Raw genomic sequence first — 24,048 nt, forward strand, 5'->3', positions numbered from 1 at the left:
ATACGTCAGCACAATCTGAAATCTGAAACCAGGGCAGCCATCACAGTATGTGTGGAAGTTGAGATGCTAAGACAGTGCATGTTGAAATTGATAGTGCAGAAAGCAAGTAGTATGGGTAGTTGCAACAGGGCAATTGGAACAAGGCAAAAAATTCCGCGAGATTTGCATACGTAATATATATTTTTTCTAATTATATATATATTTTTTTCTTCTAAATATATATATATATATATATATATATATATATATATATATATATATATATATATATATATCATCTTTTTTCTAATTATATATATATATATATATATATCATTTTTTATTCTAATTATATATATATATATATATATATATATAATTTTTTTCTTCTAATTATATATATATATATATATATATATATATATATTTTCTAATTATATATATATATATTTATAATTTTTTTTAATTATTCTTTACTTTAATATATATATATATATATATATATATATATATATATATATATATATTTTTTTTTTTTTCTAATTATATATATATATATATATATATATTTATAATTTTTTAAATTATTCTTTACTTTAATATATATATATATATAATTATTTTTTAAATTTAATTATATATAAATTTTTTTATTCTAAATATAATTATATATATATATATATATATATATATATATATATATATATATATATATATATATATATATATATGACCGACAAAGGAGAGTTATCTGAAGCATCCATTAGTAGTCGATGACTCTAAAAGATATAAATGAATTAACAACATAATGAAAATGTAAAGGTTGAAATATTTATTCAGTGCAATAATGAAGGTGTATATCTGTAGAAAATGTGCTCCAACGATTCCCACCTTTTATCGTCGCGCTCTGATCGTGAATGAAAATAAGCGTTTGTCAACCGAGGATCCGTGATCGAGGAAGCACAATTATATCTTTAAACGGAAGGAAAGAATAAACGACTTGAGGTATCGTTCGTTGAAGAGCACGTGGGTACCCAAAAGCCATCGCTGCCGAGTCGACAACAAAGCCGCGGAAATGGCGACGAAATGGGCACCTTCCGTGGAGCACTTTTCCTACGGGGCTGTGCTGCGGTACCTCACGCACCCAGAGGCCCCGTACGCCCCAGGTACGGACGGAGAGACCGCATTGCGCATCGGCCGTGCAGCCAGCGGGTTCCACACGTCTGGAGGGGCCCTGCGCTGCGGACGGCCCGGCGGTGGCGCCTCCGTCGAAGTGCCGGTGGAGGCGGGAGAGCGTCGGCCTTTGGTGGCGGCGTCGCACGTCGGTCCCGACGGACTGCATTACAACTTGAGGCGCACGTACAGGAACGTGGCTCGGACATACTGGTGGCCCGGTATGTTTACTCGGCAGGAGGGCCCAGGACCAGGTCCACAAGGCCGCGCACGCAGTCTTGTACTTTAGGAATCCAAACATCCTTTGTGTGTACACGGTCTACTGAATGTACCTCGATTCTTTCATAAACTCTACTTTGTCGACTAACCATAAATACATCTCACAATCTTGCTCTTTGCATGGGTATCTATTTATTATCGACGCAAATAGGATAAAATTTGATTATGCCCCCTCTCTCTTCACCCCCCCTCTTCCCCCAAATACGCAAGCCCTTCTCTTCTCTTCCCCACTCCCCTCCCCTCCCTCCCCCACTCCGCTCCCTTCCTCACTCCCCTCCCTTCCTCACTCTCCTTCCTCACTCCCCTCCCTCACTCCCCTCCCTACCCCACTCCCCTCCCTACCCCACTCCCCTCCCTACCCCACTCCCCTCCCTACCCCACTCCCCTCCCTACCCCACTCCCCTCCCTACCCCACTCCCCTCCCTACCCCACTCCCCTCTCTTTCTCCTATCATCTCTCTGACATTTTTTTGAACGAATTCTCTTGTTCTAACCGCCCACTCCTCCTCCCACTCCATCCTCACCCCCTCCCCATTGTGTAACATTTACAAATAGATCACCCCCCCCCCCAAGGGAATTATTGAAGCTGCATAGTTTATCTGTGATGAGGTTGAGAAAGGTCTTCGGATTGAATTGTCGACACTATCCTTGGGAGAATGCATCACATTGTCACTTTGGGAGGGAGTTGATGCTCTTCAGTCCCGGCCACATGAGGGCCCACACCTGAAATACTCGAGCGGTTTCAAGCAACATTGCTACGTGGAGTTTTACCCCAACTGTGCTCATTTGTTCTTGGTACCCCAATGCCGGGTCGGTGTAAAGTGTCTCCACACTAATTCGTGCACTAACATTTAATTATTATTTTTTAATCATAATGGTAATTAAAAAAAATGCAACAAGTAGAAATAACCCCACCCACCCGAGGGGACAGCTCCCCAATGGGCCGCACTACAATGCACGCAAATATAAACGGGTTGACCTTGATCGACTACTCAAATCTTTGTTTACATGCAGAGGGCAAGAGAGAGAGAGAGATAGAGATAGAGATATAGATAAGATTGGAGAGAAAAATGAACAAAGAAATGGCAAGCAAGGCATTGATATAGTAACACGTGTAGGTCGGGGGAGCGTCGGGGCTGATGACTCCACCCTCTGCCAACACACACTCATATGTCCACCAAGGCACGCTTGCATGCAGGTGTCGATGATGCGCCTGTGTGTGGTTGGGGGTGGTGAAAGGTGTGCTTGCAGGCAGAGGTTGACAGTTAAACAAGCTATCTCGGTGCCAGTTCTTGGGTGCAGCAGAATATTCAAGTTTATGTGACTTATTGACGTGTTTATCTTTGAAAATGTTTTTGCTACTGAAGGTCCTGGTATGAGGTAAGCAGCTCTTCATATATCCTTTACCTGCCCCTTTCCCATTGTACCATTCTCAGTTCATTACCTTTCCAACTTGTCATTTATAGTATTTACGAGTCCATCTCAGAACTAGAGGGGGAGCACTCGGTAGAGTGCAAAACCTCCGCCGCCAATACTGCGAGGTCACTCAAGTGAACCTGATATCCTATTCATTCAATTTGATGTCAACAGTGCTCACAGAGTTATAGTTTGCAACTTTCCCTTTTACTTTTAACTTTTACACACTCAATTCATTCGTCATAACTAGATTCCTTGAGACAGAAATTGATTTTACGTGGGTATATCCACCTGAAGTTCCAAAATTAGCCGCAATTATAATTTTGGCATGTTTTTTTTTTGTTGGAAATCACTTATAACATGTAGGAATGCAAAAAAAAAATCTAAATTTTGTTGAAAAAAAAGTTGCAAAAATTATTTTTTCTCTAACAATTTTTTTTTTTTGGGGGGGGGGGGGGTTGGAAATCACTTAAAACATGTAGAAATGCAAAAAAATAAAAAAAATTCAAATATTTTTTCAAAATGGCCTCCATAGCGACCATATTGGATTTTGGACCAAGTCCAAAATCTAATGGCATGATCCATGGACCATACCTAATCCCCCCACCAAGTTTCGTTGAAATCAGTCAAGGAGTTTTTCCGTAATACTGTTCACAAACAAACACAAACAGAAAGGGGTGAAAACGGTAACCTCCGATCTTCGATGGCGGAGGTTAATTAAACTAGACGGGCATTCGGTAGAGCGCATACCTCCGCCACGTAATGCTTGATCCATGAGAACATGTCGGGCCCAATACATTTTTGAGATATCGTGCTATATATTGTTTTTGTCCCCATTACCATCTCTCAATGGTGAAGAATCACTTGAAAAATGAAAATTCTCGTATCCAGATCTGGATTCGGATCTTTACCAAAATCGAATCAATGTGTCCTTGTCACACACCCAACCTGTCCACCAAATTTCGTCTCAATTTGTCCACAACTTTTTGAGATATCGTGATATATATATATATATATATATATATATATATATATATATATATATATATATATATATATATATATATATATTGCGGAAATGGCCCTTAGTGTGTTATTAAATATAGGATTATCCCAGATCCCCCATTAAATGCATGTTTAGCCAGGTTGTTCCGTAAATGGACGTTACATGTGTGTCGGGAGGTGTAAGAGGCTGTTTATTGTTCGTACAGTGGTGGTGGACAGAGAGGTTCTTCTTCTTCGTTCCCCACTCCGAAGGAGTCTCCGCCCATTGCTCTGGGAAGGGGAGGAGTTTGTCGGCTTCGTAAAGGGGCGCGCCCCAAAAGAAAGAGGAAGTGAAACTGCAGGAGCGCCGGGAAGGCGGTGGTGAAACTGTGCGCAGAGGTGGCGCGATCGGTTTTTCGTCCGAAAGAAAGGCAAGGAAGGGACTGAATGAGGTCATTCTACCTTCTGCTGGCGAGAAACGAGAGTGTCGAGTCGCGATCTGCTGGAGGAGCAGTCGGCTTCGAGGAAAGCGAGCGCCGGGAAGGCAACAGAGAAACGATGAGTGCCGAGTCGGGTGATCAGCAGTAGGAGAAACTGCATGAGGGTTTTTGCGATCTGCTTCATGAAAGAGGCAGGAGAAACGACGAATGGGAGGCTGCAATCTGCTTTGAGAGGAACTGGCTGCTGTGAGTCGACGATCGACTTTATGATGAGGTCATCGACAGATTCAACCTGCGTCTAACCACGGAGCCTCTGTCCTTACCTCACGGCTCGACGACAGGTCTTGTGGTTCCATCGATCCACCTGCGGAGCCCAACACCCCGATTTGGCCTAACCTGGTGAACAGGCCAGGCCTGGACTTGTATGCTGGACCTTGTGGAAAGCCAGCTGGAGCATACCATAGATCTTTCCTCTTGGGCTGTCGACCTTACGGGGGCTGAACGCGCTGAGGCTGAGTGCGTGGGCGGTGCGACAAAAGTAGGACGACGCCGCCATTTTGCATGCGGTGTGTTTGAGCTGGGTGCTCGAATCCGTCGACATTGGCTTGTCGCGAGCCGCATTCGTGCCTTTGACACTTTTCCTCTCGTCCATGAAGCATCACCAAGTACTCTGTGTCTTGTCTGCATGCTGTCCGTCTCTTGTCTGCATGTTGTCTAAGAATTGACAGGCGCGTAACCCTGTCTGCAGGCACATAACCCGAGAATTGTGCCGAACCAGCCGGCGTTATAAACCCCGGAGACTGCTGTGCTGTTAAGTGACGTCCGAATCCTTAACACTGGGGTCAAGAGTCGAGTGCGAATCCCGCCACCGCTGAATCCTTAACTATATATTGTTGTGGTTACCAGATTCGCAAACCACCATTCAGGTCCCTTAGGTGAGGTATCTCGGTAAGTGCATGTGTAGTTAGGCCCAAACCCGTTGTCTAGTGGGAATACATGTCATTTATACGTGCTGCGACTCTTCAGGATAGCCGTTTTTCTTTTACTATCTTTATTTTGGACCAATCGCCACCATCACAACCACAACATCAACCACCAACCACAACCACCGCTTCACCACAACCGCCACGACCTTTACCGTCACAACTCGCCACCATCGCATCGCCGTCGTCTCGCGCCACTCATGGGCACCGATGCTGGACTCGTGTAGGGCGCACGTTGAACAGCGTGTACAAAATCACGGATTTTCTGCTTCAAAAACGGATCCAAAACGACACACGCCCACTTTTTGCCGTCCAATCGGTGAGCGAGGGGCGACTGGCCCCGGTCCCAGGGCGATCGATATATGCAAATTTGTGGATCAAAAAGCCTTCACGCCCACTTTTTGTCGGGCCAATGGGGAGCGAGTTGAAAGGTCAAAGGGAGGGGGTCAAAGGCGAAGTTACGGGGGGATAAAAGGACGGTGTTCGTCAGTAAAAAGCGGTAGTAAGAAGTCGGAACGAGGAAGAAAGGAACGAAGGAGTAAGAAGTCGGAACGAGGAAGAAGGGAGTCGTAAAGGTCGGAACGAGGCGAAGGAGAGTCGGAACGGAGGGGACGAGCTGTGGAGAGGCGGCGAGTCGGACGAAGGGTGCTCGCGTCGTGCAGGGAGCTGCACCCCTGGGAGGCCGGCAGCGCGACCTGGCCGAGGTGGAGACGCTCGTCGCGCATATAATAAAGATCCTCTATGCCCCGAGCATCAGCAACCCCCCTCCTGTTTCCCCCCGCGCTGAGATAGTGCGACCAAGGGGGCCCCGTTCCCACCCCCTGCCAGGCACTGTCCACGAGGCCCGCGGGTTGCGGGGCCATCGCCGCTCCGCGTCTCATCACCAGACGGGTAGGCCCGACCAGGTCTCGGCCCCAGGCCTACCTCATTCTTGAGGGTATTTCTTTTCCTTGGTTTTGGGTATGTGTTGTCGGCGCCGTCTGTGAAGTAGAATTGTATAAGTGTTGCCGTGTGCTCGGTAGTCGGAATTAGCTCTGCACTGTGTTTTCACTTTTATGTTTGCTTTTTGTGTAAATGGAATTGTGTTTTCTTTTCTGTGTGCATTTGGTGGAATTGTATTTGTGTGCTTCCCGTGTGCCGAGAATAAACGTGCTTTATTGTTGAACTGTTCTCCCGCTTCGCTTCGTCTTTTCCTCCATTGAATCCCCATCTTGCTTCACGTAAAGGGTTGGTAGTGGGCTGAATACGCCCGATAATTAATCGAACCGTCGAGGTCGACGATAACACCGCTCGGTTATTCTGATAGTCGGAACGGGTCGCTTAAGTGGCCCGTGTCCGAAGTCGACCTGCGGCGAGGTGCGATCGCCCGGTCTACCCTCCGCGTGGGTACTTAGGTAGTTCGAATTTGGCGAGCAACCCTATCCCACGCGGGGGCTGATTGGCTCGATCGCGGTGAGACCGAAAGGTCCACCCGTGACTGGTTCCCGGCGTTAGTCCGAGAGGGTCACGACTGGATTGTCCGTCCGGTGGGCGACGTGCCGCGATTCGAGTTACGTGGCCGTCGCACGCCGGCGGGCGCGAATCCGCAACAATATATATATATATATATATATATATATATATATATATATATATATATATATATATATATATATATATATATATATATATATATATACACACAGTAGACTACTCGTAAGTCGTCACCATCGAGACCGAGAAAAAAGTGACGACTTGCGCGTATGCGAACATTCATGATGACTGTGGGGTGAAGGATGGAGTCGTGCGTGACCTGGACACGTACGTGTGAGAGGGCGTAACAACCTCTAAGCCGGCTATTGTACCAAAAGGGAAACTCAATCCTCGGGGCATAGGTGGGGGTTCATTGGTGAGTTGGAAAGTGATAAAGCAAAGATGGAATTCATGAATCAGTTTATCAAAATAAAGATAATGAACAACTGTAAGACAACTCATATACCATCGGTGATGGTATGTCGACAAATTACATGACACACAGTCATCATGGTGATGACTACCACTCGATGCCTATGTGTAAGTGAGTGCGGTGATGTACAAAACAAGCCAATATAATACCATGATCGGACTTCAACACTAAGCTCGATCGATCCTTTACTCCTTCGCCAGAGACTGTATTGCACAGTCTGCCTACCTCTTCAGATGGCCTGTGGGACGGCGTGCTGACTGAGCTGAAAGCAGCGCAGTTATAAATAGCCTATCACTGGCGGTGTAAACCAATGAGCGCGCATCACGATTCCATGAAATTGGGCTTCTCACGAGGCAGCAGTTCCGTGTGACGAGTTAGGCGTGGTAATTTACTTGAGTTTCCATTACGCGGGAGCGGACAACATCTGACGACTTAGAGATGACGACTTACAGACTATTCCAAGGGATTTAACATTAGATAAATTCGGGACTTTTTGACGCTGCTGACTTAGGCGAAGTGACAAGTTACACGCTGCCGACTTACGCCTCGTCTGCTGTATAATTATGTATACAGGCAATTCTCGGGTTACGACAGTCTCGACGACGTTTCGTGGTTACGACACATCTCCCATAAATTATTAAGAAAAAATACCCCCAAGAGGGAGTGCCGGTCATCTCTGCCAGAGGTCGAAAGTAACTGTGCCAGACTGGAATAGGGGCAGTTCATAAAGTACGTACGCTCTACTTCCGGGTTTCAAAACCACCCACCCCCTCTGTATGCAGGCGAGTTTCCGCCCACCCACCCCCCTCATACATTGCTATTCGCTTGCAAAGCCAGCAGTTCCTTATGAACCGATGTTTGTAAGCCATGACATTGCAGTCCCTAGTGGTGTAATTTACCTTTTTCTTTTAATATCACACCACATCATTTATGAAAGTAAAAGTACAAATTGACATTCAAAACAATGTTAATGTCACAAACGAAAGTAAGTGTGCATATAAAGTTGTGTTCCATTGTTTTAGTTAAATCTGACAAAAGCTTCAAATGTAATATTTGTCTCGGAGAGTTCCGGTTCTTAATTTTTTTAATACTTTTTTTTGTATGTACTTTATGAACGGCCCATAAGGGGAATCAGAACGAAGTTTGAAGGGCTATAAAATCGGAACGAGAGCAAATTTCAAAAAAATGGCTCGTGTTGTTCGAGATAATAGTCCATAGTATCTGAATCACTAATAACATTTGATCTCTCTTGATAAATGAGGGAGGAGATACGTTTTGAATTCGACGATTTTCGCAACTTTGACAGCCTCGTGACGTTGACCTCGACCTTGGACGACCTTGAAAGTTATATCGTTGTGCATGTCTCATCGACCTCTGTCCATTCCACTATTGGTTATTTGTCTCCACTCGGCTTGATTGTGGACGGACGGACGGACGGACAGACTTCAAGACTGGGGTTATTAGGTCATCTCTACTGAGATGATAGAGATGACCTAAAAAAAACCAAGCGCAAAAACGAAAATTAGCATGGCAGTCTTCAAGTTCGTCTTCCAGTTCGGGTCATCGCATTTCCTACCTCTGAAAGCCTTTGTTGACTTTTTGCAGCGAGAAAGTTCGCCCCTCTGTGGGTTTTGAATTCCTCGTGTGGACCTCTTGTTTCTTCATATCGTACTCTTACCAAATCAATATCTCTCTAAATATATTCTGAGGTCGCAAACTCATCACTGAAGAAAGCAGGGGAACACACAAACAGCCGCGGCGATCAGGGAAGACGCTTGGAGTGTGGATTGAACTTTTTATTGCTCATTGTACGTTTTTCAAGTTTCGGTTAACAATGCAAGGTAATAAACGTAAATATAAATACCATATAGATAAATAACGACGTCGATCCAAGTAAGAAGAATAACCTCTCTGCGATGAGTCAGAAAATTAATTGACTTTCTGCAGGAAGAGGATTTTTACAGTGAGTTTTGAATTCACGAAGAGTCAAAACCAGTTTTGAAACCTAATGTGAATCTTAACATAGACGAGAGACTGACGACAACAACTTGATTTGGCCTGAACACGTCATCGGGAAAACCCGCAACATCGGAAAAATCCATAAACTAGCCGCAGAGGTCGAAGTTGAGGGGGAAAAGTTGCGGCTAATAGTCCGAATTGTACGGTAGTTCTTTGGCTGGAAGACCACCATTAACGGCGTATCCCAATGAGCCTTATGTTGATTCAGGAGAAGGCGAAAAGATTGTTTGAGGAATGAGGGGCAGAACACACTAAAAGGTGTGTTCCAACTTGCATGGAAAATTGCATTACGACGTGTCGTAGGAAGGGAACTCCGTCGTAAGTCGAGGACCCCGTGTGTGTGTGTGTGTGTGTGTGTGTGTGTGTGTGTGTGTGTGTGTGTGTGTGTGTGTGTGTGTGTGTGTGTGTGTGTGTGTGTGTGTGTGTGTGTATATATATATATGTAGTGTGACGAGCACTCCGCTAATCCCCATTGGACAACTGTCCACACCAACAGCTTTGGTGTGGACTGTTGTCCAATGGGGGTCAGCAGAGTGCTCGTCACACTCGTACAGTATTTTGATTTTCCCGCCGGTCACATCTCGTGCCTTCTGGTTGAATGGTTTGCATTCGCAGGAACAATTGTCTGGGTGGCAGATGGATGGTTGTTCTGTGCGGATTATGCGGTTTTACTGTGTGAGACATAATCTGCGGCGATGCTCACCATAAGTCAGGAGATGCATCTGATTTTATGTATACGTATATATCTATATATATATCTATCTATATATATATATATATATATATATATATATATATATATATATATATATATATATATATATATATACACACAGTATCTCACAAAAGTGAGTACACCCTTTACAAAAATGTACATATTTTGTTGTAACTTTTTACTTCGATGTATTATCAACCAACACAAGACTCAAATAAATGATCGAGTTGACGTCCTGTCATACATGTACAGGCCCAAAACATTTATTCTGTGGAAACAATGTGGCATACTGGGCATATCTGTGAAAATGGGTGGGGGGGGGGACAAAAGTGAGTACACCCGATGTACTTTCTCACATTGAAGGGTTATTGTTTTCACTATTTTGTATGTCCACCATTGTTTTTGAACACAGCAGCTATTCTACTCGGTATGGAGTGGGCCAGTGTTCCACATGTCTTTCCTGGGATCTTGTTCCACTCTTCTGCAATGACTTCTCGAAGTTGCGTGATGTTGGACACCTTTCGTCCCTCAACCTTACATTAAAGGATGCCCCACAGGTGTTCTATTGGGTTTAGATCAGGTGACATGGTTCGCCACTCCAACACATTGACCTTAGACTTCTTCAGAAAGGCAGTTGTCTGCTTGGAACGATGCTTTGGATCGTTTTCGTGCTGAAATACAGCTCCTCTACCAAGTTTTCACACGGAGGGTAACATCTCCTTCAGGATGTCACAGGACATTATAGAATCCATATTTCCCTCGATGAACTTGAGCTCTCCAGTACCGGCAGTACTCATGCATCCCCAAACCATGACACGACCACCACCATGCATGATAGTAGGGATAATGCACTTGTCTTGGTACTGTTCCCCAGGTCGCCGCCAGATACGCTGCACTCCATCAGATCCAAACAAATTGATCTTCGTTTCATCAGACCATAGGACATGTTGCCAGTAGTCCAGGGGCTTGGATTGATGTGCTTTAGCAAACTGTTTGCGAGCTTTCTTGTGGCTCTGCTTCATGTTTGCGCATAACAGACTGGCCAGAAGCTGTGGAAATCTCTTCAGCAATCTTGGCGGCACTTTGTCGTCTGTCTTGGAGGACTAGATTCTGAACTTGGCGAACAGTACGTGCAGTCATCTTTGCTGGTCTGCCCTGGTGAGCACAACTCATTGTTATATGCTTCTTGGAGAACCTCTGGATGACCTTGGCCACGGTGTTGGGGCTTACTTTCAAAGAAGCACTGATCTTGTATCCTTGGCCATCTTTATGTTGGGCAACGATTCGATCTTTGACATCTTTCGAGAGCTCTTTACCATGAGGAGCCATGCTGCTTTGTCAATGGCGATTGGTACAGTATTTCCTATGCAATTATTTCTTCAGCAAGCAGATGGATAATTACTGCATTGAGTACACTTCTTCACTTTTAACATACCACGGAGGTTGCAGCTCTATGGACATTGTGTGTATTGTTTGGTACATATTTGTACCTTTAACACTCTTTGACTTAAATATGCAGAAAATGATGAAAATGGAAGCCGTTTTACCATGCTTGACTTACTTCTTATGCAGACAATAGCAGGGGTGTACTCACTTTTGTTGCCTCCTCTTTCAGAAATATTCGTAATATGCCACATTGTTTTTATGGAATGGCAGTTTTGTGCCTACATCCATATTGCAGAATGCCTACTCTGTCATCAACTCTAAGCTTTTGTTTCCAGCACAGCTGTTTAAAAAGTTACACTGAATTATTTACATATTTGTGAGGGGTGTACTCACTTTTGTGAGATACTGTGTATATATATTGTCGCGGATTCGCGCCCGCCGGCGTGCTGACGGCCACGTAACTCGAATCGCAGCACGTCGCCCACCGGACGGACAATCCAGTCGTGACCCTCTCGGACTAACGCCGGGAACCAGTCACGGGTGGACCTTTCGGTCTCACCGCGATCGTGCCAATCGGCCCCCGCGTGGGATAGGGTTGCTCGCCAAATTCGACCTACCTGAGTACCCACACGGAGGGTAGACCGGGCGATCGCACCTCGCCGCAGGTCGACTTCGGACACGGGCCACTTAAGCGACCCGTTCCGTACTATCGGGATAACCGAGCGGTGTTATTCGTCGACCTCGACGGTTCGATTAATTATCGGGCGTCTTAACCCACGACCAACCCTTTACGTGAAGCAAGATGAGGATTCAATGAAAGAAATGACGAAGCGAAGCGGGAAAACAGTTCAATAATAAGCACATTTATTTCGCGATGAACGGAAAGCACACATATACAATTCCACCAAAAGCACATGGAAAAGAAGAAGACAAAAAGCAGATGCAACAATGCAGATCTAATACCGACTACGCGAGCACACGGCAACACTTATACAATTTTACTTCACAGACGGCGCCGACAACACATATTCCCAAAGCAAAAGAAAAGAGAACCACCCTCCAGGATGAGGGGGGGTAGGCGGGCCTGGGGCCGAGACCGTGTCGGGCCTACCCGTCTGATGATGAGACGCGGAGCGGCGGTGGTGCCTCAACTCCGCGGGCCTCGCGGACAGTGTCTGGTAGGGGGTGGGAAGGGGGCCCCCTTTGTCGCACTATCTCAGCGCGGGGGGAAACAGGAGGGGGTTGCTGATGCTCGGGGAAAGGAGGATTTCACAAAATCGCGGGTCCCGCGACGAGCGTCTCCACCACGACCTCGGTCGCGCCGCCGGCCTTTCTCTCCGCAGTTCCCCGAATCCGACGCGAGCACCCCCTCGTCCGCCTTCGCCGCCTCTCCACAGCTCCGTCTTCTTCACTCCGACTCCGCGAACTCCCAACTGCGAACTGCCACTTCAACTCAACTCTTCCGCCGCTTCCAACTCAACTCTTCCTCCTGCGAACTGAACTCCCTCGACTGACGAACGCGGCCCCTTATATCCCCCGTGGCCTCGCTCCTTCATCTTTGACCCTCTGCCTCCGACCTTTCACCTCTCTTGCTCGCTCCCCATTGGCCCGAGGAAAAGTGGGCGTGAATGCTTTTTGATCCATGAATTTGCATATAGCGACCGCCCTCCAACGCCCTGGAGGCGGGGCCAAATCGCCCCTCGCTCACCGATTGGACGGAACAAAAGTGGGCGTGAGTCGTTTTTGATCCGTTTTTCTCGGAAAGTCCGCGATGCTTTTGAACACGCTGCTCGGTGCGCGCCCTACACGAGTCCAGCATCGGTGCCCACGAGTGGCGCGAGATGACGGTGATGCGATGGTGGCGAGTTGTGACGGTAAAGGTCGTGGCGGTTGTGGTGAAGCGGCGTTGTGGCTGGTGGTTGTTGTGATGGCTGTTGAGACGTGGTTGGTGGTGGTAATAATGGCGGCTGGTCCAAAATAAAGATAGTAAAAGAAAAACGGCTATCCTGAAGAGTCGCAGCCCTCATGAATAACATTTATTCCCTCTAGACAACGGGTTTGGGCCTAACTACACATATACTTACCGAGATATCTCACCTAAGGGACCTGAATGGTGGTTTGCGAATTTGGTCAACCACAACAATATATATATATATATATATATATATATATATATATATATATATATATATATATATATATATATATATATATATATATATATATATTATACCAAGCTTGCACACTAAAAACTCGGCTCGGTGTCACACAACCCCTATGAAATTGCTGTGGCACTTGGCGGACATGCCGACACTGTTTGGGAAGTCTTGGTGTTCCATAGTACCACTTGCATTTTGCACAATGCGTATTTTTGTCATTCTCCGTGTATGTTCTGTCGTCTGCTACCAGCTATGTTGTACTGCTATCCCGTGCATGTGCACGGGTATCGCTAATATATATTATATATACTACCGGTCAAAAGTTTGAGAACACCCCCCCTTTTCCAGTTTTTACTGAAATTTAAGCAGTTCAAGTCCAGTGAATAACCTGAAATGGTACAAAGCTAAGTGGTAAACTGCCAGAGGTTAAAAAAAAAAAAGTTTAGGTTCCCAAAAACTGAAAAATAATGTAAATTTCAGAGTTGTTAAAAAAGGCCCTTTTCAGGGAACAAGTAATGGGTTAGCAACTGCAGCTGTTCTGCAGCAATGGAAGTAAATTATGCCTTGAAAGTTGATGCAAACAATTCCTACAGGTGTCCCAACTTTTGTTGATTAGTTACAAACCCTCTATATAAAAGCAGTGTTGGAACAGACTCTGTTGCTACACCCTCTGAAGCATTATTTGGACAATATTGCACTGCAGGAAGTAGTATATTGCTGTCATAATGGCAAGAAAAAGTCAATTAACAAAGGAAGACAGACAGACCATTATAACCCTTAAAAGTGTCGGTCTTTCCTTTAGAGAAATTGCAAAAAAAGTCAAGGTGTCGGTGAGTACAGTTTCCTACACCTTCAAAAGGTGCTTGGAAACTGGAGGAAACTCTGACAGAAAGAGGTCTGATAGACCCAAAGCCACAACACAATCAGAAGACAAGTTTCTGAGAGTCAACAGCTTGTGTGATTGGCGGCTCACAGGACAGCAGCTTCAAGCACTGTTTAACACTGGTCGACGTAAGGAAGTCTCAGTTTGAACTGTGAAGAGAAGACTTTGAGCTGCAGGTTTGACAGGTGAAGTGGCAGTGAGAGCCATTGCCAAGATGGCAAAATAAGACAAAGAGGCTTGCCTGGGCCATGAATCACCACCCGGACCGATGAATCAAAATTTGAAATCTTCGGTTCATCACGCAGGATTTTTGTACGCCGTCGAGGAGATGAAAGGATGGTTTCTCAGTGTGTGACACCAACTGTCAAACATGGAGGAGGAAGCGTGATGATCTGGAGCTGTTTTGCTGGATCCAGAGTTGGCGACTTGCACAGTATGACTCGCAGCCTGAACCAAAAGGGCGACCACAGCATTTTGCAGCGCCATGCAATACCCTCTGGTCTACGCTTAGTTGGTCAGGGGTTCATCCTACAGCAAGATAACGACCCAAAACATACCTCCAGGCCATGTCAGAACTACCTTTGAAGAAAAGAACAAGACTGTAGGCTTCAAATCATGGAATGGCCAGCACAGTCTCCAGATTTAAACCCCATCGAGCTGGTTTGAGATGAACTGGACAGAAGGGTGAAAGCAAAGCAACCTACAAGTGCAACACATTTGTGCGAACTTCTGCAACAGTGTTGGGAAAAACCTTCTGAACAATATTTGATTTCCATTGCAGAAATAATGCCACGAGTATGTTCGGCTGTTATATCTGCAAAAGTTGGCTACTTTGATGAGTCAAAAATGTAGATTAAATTTTGTTCAACAAAACGATTCCATGATTTTTTTTTTTTATCTGCAATTGTTTATTTGTTCTATGCTTTAATTTCAGAGTACATTGAAACATTATACTGCTTAAATTTCAGTAAAAACAGGAAAAATGGGGGTGTTCTTAAACTTCAGACCGGGTGTGTGTGTGTGTGTGTGTGTGTGTGTGTGTGTGTGTGTGTGTGTGTGTGTGTGTGTGTGTGTGTGGTATATATATATATATATATATATATATATATATATATATGGTGTTACGGTTGTGGAAATTCGCATTACACCGTAAAGAGTCCTCAGGTGAGATGTATCGGTAAGTTCATGTGTAGTTAGCCCAAACCTGTTGTATAGAGGGAATATATGTGATTCATCTGGGCTGCGACGCTTCAGTTAGCCGTTCTTCTTTGACTATAGTTAATTTGGTGCTAAAACAACAACGAACATCGCCACAACCAACATCTCACGATCACGACGCCACCTTCCACAACTACGCTACCACATCTTCGCCACTTGCCATTCAACGAGCACCATGCAGGCGCGTGTAAGAATAAAAGCACTTGTGGAGCCTGTGGGGTTTTCCCCGCCTGATGCTTCTGCCTGAATCCCCCCCACCACGCTCGGTGTGAAGGGGAGGGTGCGGCGGCTCGCTCCCGATTGGTGGATGCGCGGCGTGAGGTGGTCGGAGTGAGGGCAAGCCCCATTTCGAGAGGCTTCTCGAAACTCCTCGAAGGGAGGTGGAGCCGAGAACGGGGCGGAGCGACGGGCGGAGCCCCACGCTGCGAAGGGCGGAGCCCCGCTCCATAAAAGACGGACACTGGCAGGGCGCGCTCTCTCTTCCTCCTCTTCTCTTCTCTCTCTCTTCGCTCGTCATTGCCGAGTCTCCTGTCATCTTGGTCCTGCGCGCGCGCGGCTTTGCGAGCGGCCTGCCACGCGGGAGGCGCGGACGTGAGACGCAGCAGAGCCGGCTGTGGGGCGCGAGCCTACGCATCCGGATGAGGAGTGCCGGAGAGGGTTCACCGGCCGCGAGGGAGATTGGAACCAGGCGCGACCAAGCTGAAGTCGCAGGAGGGGGACTTGACGGCACGCAGGGAAGTCACGACTTTCTTTTCTTTGGGGTTTTGTGTAAATGTGTGTGTGTGGCGCCAGTCCGTCAAGTTTAGAACTGTATAAGTGTGCTTGTGTTGTAAATAATTCCCCTTTTATTCGGTTGTAGCTCTGCGTCGTATTGCATTTGCTTTTGTTGCATCTTGATTGTATGACTGTGAATACGTGCTTGTCTGTGTGTGTGTAAATAAAGTGCATTGTGTTTACTGTTTTCCCGCTTTGCTTCGTCTCCTTCCTTTAATGAATCTCCATCTTGCATCACGTAAGGGATTGATAGTGAGTTTACAATGCCCGGTAAATAATCCTAACCGTCCAGGTCGACGATAACTCCGCTCGGTTATCTCTGCAGCATGGAACGAACCGCTTAAGCGGTTCGTGTCCGAAGTCGACCTGCGGCGAGGTACGATCGCCCGGTCGACCACTCACGCAGGTACTTCGGTAGGTCGAATTTGGAGAGCAACCCTATCCTGCACGGGTGGACAATTGGCACGATCGTGGTGAGGTAAAACCCCCATCCGTGACTGGCTCCGGGCGGTAGTTCCCGGAGGGTCACGACTGAATTGTCCGTCCGGTGGGCGACGTGTCGCGATTCGAGTTACGTGGCCGATTGCACGCCGGCGGGCGCGAATTTGCAACAATATATATATATATATATATATATATATATATATATATATATATATATATATATGTATATGTATATGTATATGTATATGTATATATATCAGCCTGGTGTTGGTGCAGCGGCTTGGGATCCAAAAGGTCCTGAGTTCAATCCCTGTTGGGCCACTGAATTAATACACCAGGGGGTTGACTCAGCCTGTCATCCTTCCGAGGTCGGCGAAATGAGTACCAGTATACTGGGCTGGTGTATACCCCGGTTAAAATAGGTGTACCATATCCCTGTGTCGTAAGAGGCGACCAGGGTTGCGTCAGGAAGGGCATCCGGCGTAAAACATGTGCCAAATCACTATGCGGATCATACGGATGATCCGCTGTGACGACCCCTAACGGGAGCAGCCGAAAGAAGAAGAAGAAATATATATATATATATATATATATATATAATATAATATATTGTTGCGAATTCGCTCCCGCCGCCGTGCGATCGGCCACGTAACTCGAATTGCGACCGCGTCGCCCACCGGACGGACGATTCAGTCGTGACCCTCCTGGGACTACCGCCAGAAACCAGTCACGGGTGGGGGTTTAACCCCACCGCCACCCAGTCCGCAGTCTACCCGTGCGAAATAGGGTGAATCGCCGAATGTCGATATACCCAAGTACCCGCGCGGGTAATCTGCCGATTGATGGGACCACGCCACAGGCTGACTCCGGACACGAACCGCTTAAGTGGTTCGTTCCGTATTACAGGGATAACCGAGCGGAGTTATCGTCGGCCTTGACGGTTCCGATTAATTGCCGGGTGTTTTAAAACCCACTACCAATCCCTTACGTGATGCAAGATGGAGATTCAATAAAAGAAAAGACGAAGCGAAACGGGAAAACAGTTCAACAAGCAAGCACTTTATCACACACACACACACACACACACACACACACACACACACACACACACACACACACACACACACACACACACACACACACACACACACACACACACACACACACACGTATATACAGTCAAAAGGAAGCAGGTGAAGAGTTAAAACCGAATATAATTATTACAAGACTGGCGCCACCCACAGACATTTACACAAAACCCCAAAAGAAAAGGAAGTCGCGACTTCCCTGAGCGCGTCGAGTCCTTGGCGACCGTAACTACGAGTCGCTCCGGCGTGGTCCGCAAGCTCGTGCCGCGCGTCGCTCGTGTGGTCTGCTTGACAGCTCGGACGAACGAACAGAACCTCCGACCAGGGACGATCACCGCAACTCTCCACAATTCCCCTTCAGGGACAAGGAAACAGGAAAAGGAACGCTCGTCGACCTTCACGTCCACGCCTTTTTGTCAATCGCTTGCACGAACCAAGAGCCTTCAGCCTCCAACTGGGACAAGGGAACAACCAACCAACCACGACTCTTCACGCCCACCCTTTTGTAGTGGCCGGCTCCGCCCTTCGCTCCGCCCCGTTCTTGGCTCCTCTTTCCTTCGAGGCGTTTCCAGAAAGCTCTCTAAGGGGGCGTTCCCCCACTCCGACCGCCTCACGCCATGCATCCACCAATCGGGAGTGAGCTGCCACACCCCTCCCCTTCACACCAAGCATGGTGGGGGGGGATTCAGGCGGAAGCATCAGGTGGGAAAACCCCACAAGCATTGTTGGTTTTTGTTCTTGCACGCGCCCGCATGGTGCTCGTTGAATGGCGAGTGGTGAAGATGTGGTAGCGTAGTTGTGGAAGGTGGCGTCGTGTAGTGAATGGCGTGATTGTTGAGATGTTGGTTGTGGCGAGGTTCGTTGTTTTTGTACCAAATTAACTACAGCAAAAGAAAAACGGCTAACTGAAGCATCGCAGCCCGAATGGATCACATGTATTCCCTCTATACAACGGGTTTGGGCTAACTACACATACACATACCGGTATATCTCACCTGAGGACTCTTTATGGTGTAATGCGAATTTCCACAACCGTAACAATATATATGATCATCACATACACACACCAGCTTAGTCCCATCTCTAAATGGTGAAGAATTGCTAAAAAAAAAAAAAATGATCAGATCTGGTTTCGGATCATCACCAAAATTGAATCCATTCGTCCTTGTCACACGGCCAATTTGTTTGAATCGGACCATAACTTTGAGATATCCTGCAAATAAACAAACAAGGCATAAGCTCAGGTGAATCGGATGAAAATTGATTATTTTTCAGATTGAAATTGATGATTTTAGAAATTTGACCTTGAGTTGACCTTTGACCTTTTGATCTCATAGATGGTTGGTTTCCCAATCCAGCAATGCAATATGCAAATATTCTTCAAATTTCAAGTCAATCGGATGAAAAATGCCGCTTTTAGAAATATGACGTCAAGATGACCTTTGATGTCAAAATCTATAGGCTTCTCAGTTGAGACTACTTCTACAACTTGGTAAAGTTTCATGATGATCAGTTTGGAATTGCGACGTGTAGGCAACAGACAGACAGAGACAGACAGAACTCGAAGGGCACTCGGTGGAGCGCATACCTCCACCACGTAATGCCTGATCCACGCGAACATGTTGGGCCCAATACATTTTTGAAATATCATGCTACACAGACAGTACTGTGTAATTTTTGGCCCCATTTCTCAAAAGTTAAGCATCACTTTAAAATAAAAATAATTCTCGTATTCAGATCCGAATCCGGATCTTCACCAAAATCAAACCAATTCGTCCTTACCACACACTCAACATGTTCACCAAGTTTCGTCAGAATCCGTCCACAACTTTTTGAGATATCGTGCTACGTATCATTTTTAGCCCGATCTTTCAATGGTGAAGAACCACGTAAAAATTTATTAGATCCAGATTCGGATCTTCACAAAAATTGAATCAATTCTTCCACGTCACACACCGAACATGTCCACCAAGTTTCATCCGAATCCGTCCACAAGTTTTTCAGATATCGTGCTATATATCATTTTGGCCCTATCTCTCAATGATGAAGAATCACTTAAAAAAAATTATAGTTGCCGGATCCAGGTCTTCACCAAAATGTAATTGGTTCATCCTTGTCACACACCCAACCTGTCCACAAAATTACATCCAGATCCGTCCACACCTTTTTGAGATATCTCGCACACATTTGCAAACAAACACAAACAGAAAGTGGTGAAAACATAACCTCGTTCACCTTCGGTGATTGAGGTAATAACAAAATCGACTGACTAATATACTTGAAAAATCTTCGATTTTGCAAGTAACAGAGACAGACAGGGGTGAAAACATAACCTCCTTCCACCTTCAGTGGCCAAGGTAATAACAGGTACATGTATCACAAGCCACAAAGTTATACTAAAATATTCATTTTGGTGTGTCTGTCTCTCTATCTGACCACAATATATTCCATCGTTGCTTATCCAATCTCAACCAAACTTGACAGGAGGATTAAGGGTCATGTGATGGAAGTTGCAGCAACTTCATTTGCCCCACTCCCCAAGGTGGTTTTCTGCTTCCGCCTTCTAATCCCCTATCCCATGATTTTTTAATCTCCATTGATCAAAATTGGGAATATAGAATCGGTAAAAGCAACCGCCCAAACCCCACCCCCTCAAAGCTTCATGTCCCCCCTTTCTGCCTCATTCCTCACCCCACCCTCTCAATGCTTCCCCATCACCTCACCCTTAAATGCTTCCCCCTCACCTCAACTTCTAAACCTTCCCCCACTCCCCACACATTCAAACATTCCCCCAAAGCCTCACCTAACTCCTGCAAAGCCTCCCCCCAAAGTCCTGCTCCATCCCAATGCCTCCTTTCCCCCTATCTCAAACTGTGTGGCCTCAAACATCCAAGATCTCCGCTCTAATTTGACGGATCTTTCAATCTAGGCCGCAGCTGATAAACCAGGTGTCATCTGTTTAACAGAATTCTTCCTCCCACAGGACATCCCTGACTCCTTCGTGTTTCTCCTCAGTTACTCTGTCCTCTGATTTGATTGGCCTGAACCACGCCCTTGTGGTGGAGTTGCACTTTACATCAATTACTCAATTTCTCATTGCCCCTGTATTGACCTTACACCTCCCAACCCCCAGGAGTACCTTTGGCTGTGACTTCTCCTCCGCTCCCACCTCCTGTTGCACCGTCCCCCTAACAGTGACGACTCGATCTACATCTCTTTCAGACAACATGGACAAACTTTTAACCACTCATCTCAATTCTCTCTTCCTCATATGTGGCAATTTCAGTTGTCACCGTGCAGCTTGGCTGGGTGTTGGTACCTCTCTCAACAGCCATGGCACTTCAGCAAAGGACTTCTGTGAGTGAGACTGACTCGATCTGTAAACTTTCCAACCCAGATTTCTCCAAATGGCAAATCCTTCCTTTTGGAGTTGGTGGTGATCAACCTTCCCACAAATGTCTCCTGCTCTTCCTCTGCACCAGTTGGTTCATCTGATCATATGCTTGTGAAAGTCCACATCTCTCTGGCTGTTCTCAGAAAACTGCCTCAATGCTGGTGAGTCTGGCATTTTATTCGAGGAAACTGGAAGGGACTGCAAGTAGCCATCTCTCTTCAGGACTGGTCTCCCATATCTACTCAGCCTGGGGATTCTTCCACACAAGCCTGCTCTCTCTCATGCACGGATTCATCCCACCTTGTCTTTAATTGTCCGACCTTTCTTCGCGGCATGGCACACAGAATCCTATGGTGAGGCAGTTGCTCTGAAACAACTTCCCTGCTCTCCCTTGAAGGCAAATCCAAGGCAATCTCGGTGCTTTCCAAAAAATGCACAAGAAGTGTGTGTCTACTTTCAGGAGAGCAATAAAACAACATCTGTCCAACCTCAAGAATTAACTTTTCAAACTTGTCTCCCTCCTGTAAAACCTGGTGGTGCCTTGTCAAGTCTGTCTCTGGTGTATGCTCCCCTTCCATCCCCTCTTCTCTTCAAATGGTACCGCAGCTAACTCTGCTTGTGAGAAGGCCGAATGCCTCAATTCTGTGTTTTCTTCCGAATCTTGTGTCCACAACCCCTTGCTCTCGGTACCCATCCTTCCTTGTTGTACCCATCTGCTCCTGGATTCTGTGTCTTTTGCACCTGAGGAGGTGGAGAAGGTGCTTTCAACCCTTGACTCTGACTGATTCTGCTACTGGACCAGACAGCCTCAGCTCACGTGTCATAAAAATCTGCATCACTGGTCTTGCACATCTTCTCTCTCTCTCTGCCCTTTTCACACTGTCATTCATCTGCTTGGAAATCTTCCATCTGTTTGGAAATCCACCAACATCACTGCATCCTTACTGTAATTCACAGACCGGTGTTAGTGCGTTTGTGTGTTTGTTGCGCGACGACTCCTACAGTTCTGGGATAATTACATCCAGACTTGCTACATAGGATCAGCATGATCCCAATGAATGTTGGGATATTTTTGTCTTTGCCAGTTGTCTTGGGTGGGTGAGGGGGGATCTGGTACTGCACCCACTGCTCTTTTCATGCTTTGTTCCCCCAGGTTTCTGCACAGCTCACACGGTCTACCATTGACCCTCTTCTGTTCTTCCTTCCTCCTTCCGCCTTCCTCCTTCCTTTTTCTTTCTTTCTTTTTTTTCGCCCCTCCCCCCACCATACCAGTACACTGCTATGCATTTCGCTGACCACGGAAGGATGACTGGCTGAGTCAACCCCACCTGGTGTTAATTCATTGGATAACGGGGCTCAAACTCAGGACCCTAAGATCCCTTGACAGTGACTCCAACCACTAAGCCAACACCAGGCTTACCCTGTTCTGGTAAAACTATCTAAATCCAGAATCACTGCTCACCTCCACTCATTTATTCCTCTCTTTTTCCCCACCTGTGGAATCATCTTCCACATTCTCTTCAATCTCATTCTTCCCTCCAGGTCTTCAAGACAGCTGTTCACTGCCATCTCAGTTCGTCTCCAATCCAAAACCATGATTTTTTTTTACCCTTGTTAACCCCACCCAAATCCCCCCTCCTCCCAATTTTCCTTCCATGTAACGCTTTGAATATAGATTTTAAAAGTTCGAAGTTTTTTTTGTGTTATCTGACTACAAAACTTTTCTCCACATGCTTGCTGTATCATTAAGATGCTTTTTCGCAAACTCCATACAAGCTTTTAGCTGTCTTTTTCTTGTGGCTTCTTTCTTGCCACCGGTCCATAAAGGCCAGCATTGTGAAGGGAATGGGACATTATTGATTGAACTGACCCCCATGTCGGATATAGAGGTGTGCAGATCTTTCAAAGTCATTCTTGGATTTGCAGAGACATCACAAACCTGTTTCCTGCTTGCCCTGCTGTCGAGTTTGTATGGGCGACTTGATCTGGGTAGAGTCTGGGTGGCATGATCTGTCTTCCACTTCTTAATGATGGATTTCACCGTAGTGAAAGGGATAATGAGTGACTGAAATCTTCTTATAACCCTCTTCTGAATGGTGTTTCTCCACCACTTTGTCTGACTTCTTTGGAAAGCTCCTTGGTCTTTCAAACAAATAATTTGCTCCTGGAGTGATTTAAGGTTAATTCGGAAAAGGATTTGAATACTTATACAACTGAGAATCATCTGATTTTTCTCTCTTAATCTAACTTATTCAAATTTTATCTGCATTTTTAGCTTTATCACTTTGGAGTAGTTTGTGAAGACTTTATATATTAAGTTTGATTTGAAAGCATCATGAAATATGCTCAGGTGGCATCAACATGTGAAAACTTTGGAGGGAGGTGAATACTGTTGCAGACCACTATACGAGGTGTGTTCAAAAAGTATCCAACCTTAATTTTTTGTGCGTAAACAAATGAAGTTAGGGAGGCGTGGTTTGATGCACGTATGTAGGCAATCCTAATCCGTATGCGTGAATATTTTCCCGCCTGCAGAAGCTGTCAGTCGCCGACAGACCGCCGATGAGTGAGGAAGTGTAAGTGAGCGCCGTCGGATTTTCGTTTTTGACAAAATGACGGAAAAACTTGAACAACGCTACTGCATCAAATTTTGTGTAAAGCTTGGTGATTCCCAAGTGGAAACGATCCGTGAGATTCAACAGGCCTTTGGGAACGAAGCAATGGGCACCACACAGATAAAAGAGTGGTACAACCGCTTCGAAGATAGTCG

The 24,048-nt window shown here is 45.9% G+C and overlaps 1 protein-coding gene across 1 annotated transcript in view; it reads left to right on the top strand.

Annotated features, from left to right (window-relative positions):
* Positions 1-981: 981 nt before the first annotated feature.
* The window catches only part of LOC147018244 (uncharacterized), a 78,886-nt gene continuing 55,819 nt past the window's right edge, over positions 982-24,048 (top strand). The window contains exon 1 of the mRNA XM_085897761.1: positions 982-1,373. Coding sequence (XP_085753887.1) covers positions 1,055-1,373 — 319 coding nt within the window. The 5' untranslated portion in view covers positions 982-1,054. The remainder of the gene's footprint in view (positions 1,374-24,048) is intronic.

Source organism: Eptatretus burgeri, chromosome 10 (genome assembly GCF_056783735.1).
Source record: "Eptatretus burgeri isolate ZD-2024b chromosome 10, Ebu_testis_v1, whole genome shotgun sequence".
NCBI classification, from domain to species: domain Eukaryota; kingdom Metazoa; phylum Chordata; class Myxini; order Myxiniformes; family Myxinidae; genus Eptatretus; species Eptatretus burgeri.